Here is an 8932-nt window from a genome sequence, read left to right on the forward strand (position 1 = left end):
TCGCCCCCTCGCAGATCCTCTCCGTGGACAGCTACTTCTCGGACATCCACGACTTCGAGTACGACAAGAGCCTGGGCAGCACCCGCTTCTTCAAGGTGGCCCGAGCCAAGCACCGCGAGGGGCTGGTGGTCGTGAAGGTGTTTGCCATCCAGGACCCGACCTTACCCCTGACGAGCTACAAGCAGGAGCTGGAGGAGCTGAAGATACGGTTACACTCGGCACAGAACTGCCTGCCCTTCCAGAAAGCCACCCAGATCGAGAAGGCCGCCGTGCTGTTCAGGCAGTACGTACGGGACAACCTGTACGACCGAATCAGCACCAGGCCGTTCCTCAACAACATCGAAAAGAGGTGGATCGCCTTCCAGATCCTCACCGCGGTGGACCAAGCACACAAATCCGGAGTCCGCCATGGGGACATTAAGACAGAGAACATCATGGTGACCAGCTGGAACTGGGTTCTTCTCACTGACTTTGCCAGTTTTAAACCAACCTATCTTCCTGAAGACAATCCCGCTGACTTCAATTATTTCTTCGACACATCACGGCGGAGGACGTGCTACATCGCTCCCGAGCGCTTTGTTGATGGCAGCATGTTTGCTACGGAGCTGGAAAACATGCAGGACCCTTCAACGCCTTTGGTAGACTTGACAAATAGCAACCAGCGAACAAGAGGGGAGCTAAGACGTGCAATGGATATCTTTTCCGCAGGTACTTGAAGCCCTCGGGAGAGACCAGCGTGGTGTTTACCATTGTGTGTCAGCGTGCAAAAAAGCTTACTTGGGGTTGGGTTTTTTTGGTTCCTTGTTTTTACAGTTATTTAGTTATTTTATAGCATATTGTAGAATATACGAGGTATAGCATGTAGAAAAACTTGCTTATTTGAAGCGTAAGACCCCACAAACTTTTTGTTCGCAGGAAGAGTACAGACACCATACAGTAAGCTGCTCAAGTGCATCACTGTGTGAGCTGAGGAGGGAAATCTCAGACTGTTCTGCTACAGCTTGACTCTGCCCTGGGAAAGAGGTGGTTCTGCCAGCCGCAGACCCTCGTCTCGTGGCAGAGGTTCTGGGATGTGTAGCGTGTGTCCCGTGGGACACAGGAGGAGGAACCAGTCAGTGGTTCACCGAAGGCCTGTCTGCCTGGGGGCTGAGCCAGCCTCCAGGGCGCTTTGGCACTACTGGCTTTAGAAGGCCCTTCGCAGTTCCTTTTCCCCACAGGCAGAAGTTGGATAACTAAGTAAGCTCCCATCACAAATAGAGCCCGGCTGTGGGGACCTCTCTTGAGCCTTGGGCTTGTCTTGAGCAGTTTGGAAGCCACAGGTTTGGCCTTTATTTATTCTTTTTCTTAAAGTGAATGAAAATCTGAATGTAAAGGTAATGGTTACTTCATTTTACAAACTGCTCTTGTGGCCAAACCGCCAGGGCACTCCACGGATACAGCGAGATGCTGAGCGTTACGGGCAAACTGCCGGAGTGTGGCCTTTGAGGGGAACGCGTGACCCGCACACAAGGGGGGCACTGTCTTTGGCAATCACGTCATTCCTCGCTGTGCCTGTGAGCGAGTGTGGGGGACTCTGGGCTGTGTCCAGCACGGCTGTGGAAGGAGGGTATTTCTCTTCCTTCTGTGAAAGGGCTGCTCGGTTTTGACCTGCCACCTGGTCCATGCTGGCTGCCCGCGTGGCGGTGATGTGGGCTCCTTTTCGGGCGGTGTGTTTTCCAGGTGGCCGGTGGCTGAAGTCGCTGCCTCACGCGTCCTCATTGCAAACTCCTCTGCTGTTGACACGTTTGAAATGAAACACTTGGGAGGTAGTTCAGGATCGCGTGTCAGTGGCCAGTCTCTGGAGCTGAGGTGCTGTGTCCCTTCCGCTCTTTTCCGAGGAGCTGACAGCCACCCCGGGTTTGCTCTTGTCTTCACGTAGACAGCAAAGCGGAAGTGTCCGTGTATAATCCTCTAACGCCTTTGACTGGTGTGTTTTGGTTTGGTTTTGTTCCCCAGGCTGTGTGATAGCAGAGCTCTTCACAGAAGGCGTGCCCTTGTTCGATTTATCTCAGCTTTTGGCTTACCGAAATGGCCTCTTCTCCCCTGATCAAGTCCTAAACAAAATTGAAGACCGCAGTATCAGAGAACTGGTAAGGATGGACGGCAGTGTTAGTGCCGCTGGGTGGCCCCTTTGTAGGGTATTTCCTCTGCTCTGGTGACAGATTGCTTGTTGTTTGGGTTTGGATTGGTTTGGGGTATTGTTTGGTATGACAAAAGTCTAAACCTTTCACCTTTCCCTCCTACTTCTGCCTTTCTAAAGGTCACTCAGATGGTCCATCGAGAGCCAGATAAACGTTTAGCAGCTGAAGATTATTTGAAACAGCAACGTAACAATGCATTTCCTGAAATATTTTACACTTTCCTTCAGCCTTACATGGCCCAGTTTGCCAAGGAAACATTTGTGTCGGCAGATGAGCGTATATTGGTCATACGTAAAGACCTGGACAACATCATTCACAATCTCTGTGGGCATGACCGCACAGAGAAAGCCGAGGGAGAGACAAAAGAGAATGGGCTGGTTATTCTGGTGTCTGTGATAACATCCTGTTTACAGACTCTCAAATACTGTGATTCAAAACTGGCCGCTTTGGAACTGATTCTTCATTTAGCACCAAGATTAAGTGTCGAGATTCTTCTGGATCGTATCACTCCTTATCTGTTGCATTTCAGCAACGACTCTGTGCCCAGGGTGAGGGCAGAATCGGTGAGGACACTCACTAAAGTCCTTGCTCTCGTCAAAGAGGTGCCACGCAATGACATTAACATTTACCCAGAATACATTCTGCCAGGCATCGCACACTTGGCCCAGGACGAAGCCACCATCGTCAGACTGGCCTACGCTGGTAAGCGGAAATCCAGCCCGAACTCCAGCTCTTGGGCTTCTCTGCATTTCCCTAACAGTTTGCAGTTCCCGAGTTCTGCCTGGCTCAGGACGCAGCGCCGTGGTCGTGCCCGTGTTTGCTCTTTGCCACGTGCCCTCACCGCCGTGACTGGTGTACCTTCAGCTGTGCTGGTTTCGGTTTGGTTGGGGTTTGGCAGTTACAAACGCGGGACTCAGCTGAAGATGTCCCAAGTGATGCTTTTCTTTTGTTTACTAAGTAAGCTGGTGAAACTAATTAATGGCAGTCAACGTAGCGTTGAAGAGTAGAACCAGTTGCTTGTGGTCTTGTTGGTCTTCCACATTCAGGGTGTATGAAAGAACCGCTTTTTCAGGCCTCACTTTTACTTCTAGATTAGAAAACCCATATCTTGTAAATTATACTCTATTCCTAATGCATTTTTAAATGAACTAATATAAAGCTGAACTTGTTAAATTAGCTGAAATGGAAGAAAAATGCAATCTCCTTTCCTGCAAGCAGGAAAAGGCTGCAGGTCTCAGTGCCCACGGACTCCAGCTGCATCTGCCGACACGGAGCAGTTCAGGGGCTCGATTGATTTTCAAACTGCACACAGCTAGTCTTCTGAAATTTGGAGAGGGGCCAAATAGCTTTTTTTCAAATAGCTTTTCTTTTAAGAAAGTGTTTTAAATTTCAAATAAATCTGTGTCTGTACGTAAAGGCAGTCTAATACCTGAGCTGACTGGTGCCACCGCAGCACACTCGTTGGCAGTGGTCAGATGGGTAGCTGGGCTCCGTGGCTGAGCTGCCGTTGTCTCGGACCACACTCAGACAGCTGCTTATGTGGGACTTCTGCATCGACGGGATCATTCCTGTGCCAGCCATGGCCTGAGCCACCTGATAGAGCCCGAGTTGCTTCAGCAGCAACCGGGCAGTTGCCAGAACAGGGCCACATTGCGTGGCGAGACATGGGGGAAATGCTCTACCAGTGGAATCTGGCCATCGGGATCATCAGACTGATGTAAGTTGGCAAAGTAGAACAACTCTTAACCCAAACGTTTTCCTTTGCAGAAAACATCGCGCTGTTGGCAGAAACAGCTCTGAGATTTCTGGAGTTAGTCCAGCTGAAAAATCTGAATATGGAAAATGAACCAACTGGTGAAGAAATGGATGAAACGTCTCACCCTAGTGATAACTACGACACAGGTAATGTCGCTTCCGCTTACCCTGCCTGCTTAGAACAGCAAATCCTGGGCCAAAGCTTCGAGTTAGGGCTGATCTTCCTCCTCTCTCAGAGCTGAGCCTTCCTGGTGAATGGAACAGTGTTCTGCCTCCTCCAGCGTCAAAGCGAGTGTGTGGCAGCCTCATGCGGAAACAGGCACCTCTGTGCTGACCCTTGTGGAAGACAGAGGAGTCCCTAAACACACTTTTCTCCTCTGGACGCTCTCAGGGTGTGTGACTGCGATGCTGGCTGCCTGCCTGCGTACCCAGCTTCACTCACCCTCCTGTAAACAAGTCAGCTGCGAAAACATGGCTGTGATCCAGATAGTGCTTCCCTGGAAGTGGCTGGCAGCGTTTGCTCCGGAAAACCTGCCAGAGTCCAGCGTCGTCGTAGCACGGTGTTTTTCGGTCGTTCCTCCTTTTCTGTTCTGCATCTGGCAATTCTTGTCTGTGTTCTGTGACAGTGTGGGTGCCATGGGGCAGCAGCTGCTGTCTGCGCTGTTGTCCCTGTAGCACAGAGAAGGGGTTAACACCCCAAGGATGGCTCTTCTCTTTCTGTCCCTTGGGAAGGAGGGATGGTAAAAAGTGACCTGTGGGTCAGCTCCAGTGCCTTTGGCGATGCACAGGGTTCCGGAACGGTGCCGGGCAAGGCTTCTAAGCTGGGAGGAGTTTGTGGTTAAAAACGGTCATTTCTCTCTGGGGCTAAGTAGATCAATCTGTGACTAATCATCGTTGGAAAACATCCCACACTTACTCCATTTGGTAGGGAAAAGGCATGTTTCAATTCCCTTTTCACTAGTTACAGGATGATGCCTTAAAATAAAACAACCTACCAAAACCAAACATAGAAGATCCCCTTGAAGTTCCTTCACGTAAGGCACGGGGTGCTCAGAATTGCTGAGGAGTGAGAGTAGGCCTCGTCACAGGAGCTGTGTTTCTAAGAAATACTGTCCCCTGTCCCTCAAAATAGCTTGGAGATGAAAGAAAGAGCGTAAGGAGGAAAGAATTTTGAATAGTTCTCTTTGTTCTACCCCTTTAGAAACCAAGGATGAGAAATATGAACCCAGAAGGAAACTTTTTCACGTGACTGACAGACAGACTCTTGATAGAAAACAAAACAGCTGGTGTCTGTCTGCAGGCAACTGGTATTCACCCCTGCAAAGCTGGGGCAGCCGTAGCGGAACTTCTTGGGCTGCTTGTTTGAGAACCTCCCCTGTACAGCTTGAGATAGTAGCCAGCGCATGGACAGTTGTGTTACTGCATGTAGTACAAATACTGGTTCAGCTGCGCCGTGGAGTAGAAGGCCTGGGCAAGGCCACCTCCAGGCTTTTCGTCAGCGTCGTTAGGGACGCTGCTGATCCTCAGTGGAGCTGGAAGTGCTCTCTTTTTCAAGTATTGTTGGTCCCCCTCTCTGCCCTCACTGAAGCCAATCTTGCCACTGAACTGAAAATACACTCCTGGTCTGTTGCCAGTTCACAGATGATTTTGAAAGTGAAGGTCAAATAAACACCGAACCAGCATTGCCTTGAAACGTTTTGTTGTAGCAGTGCTGCTGACTCATCCTGCATTTCACCCATGCGTATAACGAGCGGCAGTAGTGACAAGTTTAGGATTTGTTGATCGGGCAGGAGCGTCTCGCATTTCCACACCTCGTGCACAGCCTGAGGTCTTTGGTAAGGCAGTCGCCGGGACTGCTGGGGTTCTGCTGGTTGCCCATCTCACTGAGTCGGGGTTCTCCAGGAAGCCCCACGGGTCTAACCCCTTCAGCAGCAGCCAGTGCACATGCACGTTTTGTTTCTCGCCAGCCCAAGCGTTCATCCTTGCGTTGTCTCTTGCAGAGCTGCAAGCGTTGCATGAAATGGTCCAGCAGAAAGTTGTGACTCTGCTAAGCGACCCGGAGAATATTGTGAAACAGACACTGATGGAAAATGGAATAACACGTCTCTGTGTCTTTTTTGGACGCCAGAAAGCCAATGATGTTCTCCTGTCTCATATGATCACTTTCTTAAATGATAAGAATGACTGGCATCTTCGAGGAGCTTTCTTTGACAGCATTGTTGGTAAGTGCCTGCCTTCAGCCAGACACGGTGGAGAGATAATAATGTAAATAATCCTTTTTGCATATCCTGGAGACTGTTAACAGTCGTGTAAAAGTCCTTTCTTGCAAGGATTTCTCTAATTTACAGGAAAAGTCTTGGTTGAATAATTGGGTGTAAATGTTTCTTTAGGGAATGAAGATGAAACAATGTAAATACAAAGACTTTTTTTCTTTTAATCCAACTGCGTAATACAAATGGGACTGAAGCGCATTTAAGTGAAGGTTAACATAAAAAATAAACCTTAAATGTTGTGGGGGGGTTCTTCTGAGTCCTTGCTAAAGCTGCTAATGCTAAAAGCTGAGCTCTGACAAGTGATACTAAGATCTGTGCAGGCTGTCTAGCGGATGCATCGCTCCACGTGCGAGGGTGGTCCCCTCAACCTCAGCAGACCTGTTCACGAGGTGAAAACTGTGCACTGGTGTAGGCTGCGCTTACAGTTTGCAACATTTTGTAGTGCTTTAAAACTCACTTAACGATTCCTGTCAGCTCAGAAAACTTCATAACAACTTAGAGAACCTTACCAGTGATGGCGTCAGCTGTGAAGTACGTCTGATGTTCGTGTGAGTTGGAAATTATTGCACGTGACTTGCTGGCAGTCAGTGCTCAGGATCTGCAGGTCAAGAAGACTTCCCTGTTGCAGTACCTGGAGGAAAAATGGAAATTCAGGGGCTTGGCAAGAAAACCAGGCGGGATCAGACTTCCAGCAGGGCCGTTATGACTGGAAGTCGCAAAATGCTCTGCTAACAAACCCCAGCACGGTGTGATGCTAGTAACTTGTCCGAGCTTGTTTAGAAGGAGCAGTGGGGTAGCCAAAGCACAGGGCACAGCGGCCTGGCTTCTTGCGAAAGACACGTAGAGCGGTGTGAAGCGGTGATGTGTAGAAGTCTTCGGATTTTTAAGTGTGCTTTTTACGTTTCAGGTGTTGCTGCTTACGTTGGCTGGCAGAGCTCATCAATTCTGAAGCCTCTGCTTCAGCAAGGGCTCAGCGACGCTGAGGAATTTGTCATTTATAAAGCCCTCAATGCTCTCACTTGTATGTGCCAGCTGGGGCTCTTGCAAAAGCCCCATATTTACGAGTTCGCTTGTGATATCGGTAAGTGGGAATGCTGGAGAATACCCTGCTTTCCTGGTTAGGAAAAGAAATCTTAGTACTGCATAAAGCTTCACTCATATCAGGCTTATCATGCCCAAGATTTACCGGGTGTGGAAAAGAAAATACAAACTGCTCTTTTGAAGCGTCATCTGCTTCTTCCTAACGTTATGGCTCTTCCAGCGCACTCAGAATTTGGGCCAGGTGATCTGGGATTGTATGGCACAACTAGATACCGTCCTTTGAGTACAACTTCTTAAAACCCGCGTAACTGAGGTGGACTTCTGACAATTCTACAATATTAGTAGTGACTATGCGAAGAAGAGAGGGGAAGGAGGAAGGAATAATTTGCTTAAAAAAGAAAAAAATAAATCCCTGGTATTAGGATTCTCCATAATTGTCCAGAGCAAGGCTGGGATTTATTTTTGGGTTAGTCTCCTTGGCAAATCGGGTGTTGACAGTTAGGGATGGAAATGAATAAATGGGAAGGATAGGCTTTTTGGCAGGAGCAAGGAAGCGGAGCAGCGCAGGCACAGTGAAGTCCACGAATTAACTTCCTCAGTGTGAGGGTTTTAACCTTTAACCTGGAGCTCTGCAAGAGGGAAGGCTCCGTTTGGGGGTTATTCTGAGGGAGGGAAATGATATCCCAGCTGCCACACACAGGATGATCCCCTCTCTAGTATGAACGATATGTTTTAATGGCCTGATTTTCTTTCAGCACCTTTCCTGTGTCATCCTAATCTCTGGATACGTTATGGTGCAGTGGGATTTATCACTGTGGTAGCACAGTATTTGAACATTGCTGACGTCTACTGCAAGCTCATGCCGTACCTCCACCCCTTCATCACTCAGCCAATAATACAGGTAATACCTCGCGCAAGGGGACGGTACCTCGACCAGCCTGAACTGCCAGGCCTGTCTGGGCCATGGTCCTGGCTATAGAATGGTAGACTTTTTTCAGTCAGGGTTAGAGGCAATACGGTTTGGGGATCTCTGCTGGCAGACGTGGACAGAGTGGCCATTGCCATCCACGTTGGAAAGACTGTTGCCTCAGGTTTGTTGCAAATGACAGAACATTTTACAAAGCCTAAAGTCAACGGGTGTGTCTCTGGTGCAAGCCCTCCTCTGCCTTGTTTGTAACCAAATTCTCGCTATATTGTGCTAGTTTATAGGAGCCTAAAGAAGTATCAACTCAGGAATGCTGGGGCTGTGAGTAGCCTGGACTGTGTACAAGACGTTTTGTCCAGACACATTCTCGGGACACAATCAGACAGTGAATCGCTGCCGGGGAGAACAGAAACTTGTTTTTTTCTGCTTTAATAGTAATGAACAATCTGCCCCAGTTAATGATTCTCAATCACGCCTTAACTCATCAGTCTCTTCTGACTGTTTAGTAATGTCCCAATATGCTTTCGAGTCTTACGTCAGTACACGCTTGGGCATCCTTCTTTCCTGGTACACATAATCTGACTGATGAGGGAAGAGCTCTTCTGCTTGGTATTTTTACAGATACATGTGGGAAAAAGACAGACCACATCTGAAATGCCACTGTACTAGCAGTAGGATTTTTAATCCCACCTAGCTCTCGAAGTTAACGTTCTGAGACAGTTGGGAGAGCAGGGAGAGAGAACAAAGAAAATCTGATA

At 48.7% G+C, this 8932-nt stretch overlaps 1 protein-coding gene across 1 annotated transcript in view; it reads left to right on the plus strand.

The window, feature by feature from the left end:
- Positions 1-5: 5 nt before the first annotated feature.
- Positions 6-8932, plus strand: part of PIK3R4 (phosphoinositide-3-kinase, regulatory subunit 4) — a gene marked incomplete at its 5' end in the record, with an annotated part of 19207 nt that continues 10280 nt past the window's right edge. The window contains 7 exons of the mRNA XM_010135208.1: positions 6-708; positions 1996-2129; positions 2300-2882; positions 3948-4082; positions 5936-6157; positions 7116-7289; positions 8005-8150. Of these exons, the coding sequence (XP_010133510.1) occupies positions 6-708; positions 1996-2129; positions 2300-2882; positions 3948-4082; positions 5936-6157; positions 7116-7289; positions 8005-8150 (2097 nt within the window). The remainder of the gene's footprint in view (positions 709-1995; positions 2130-2299; positions 2883-3947; positions 4083-5935; positions 6158-7115; positions 7290-8004; positions 8151-8932) is intronic.

This window comes from Buceros rhinoceros, unplaced genomic scaffold (assembly GCF_000710305.1).
Source record: "Buceros rhinoceros silvestris isolate BGI_N320 unplaced genomic scaffold, ASM71030v1 scaffold30874, whole genome shotgun sequence".
In the NCBI taxonomy this organism is placed as follows: domain Eukaryota; kingdom Metazoa; phylum Chordata; class Aves; order Bucerotiformes; family Bucerotidae; genus Buceros; species Buceros rhinoceros.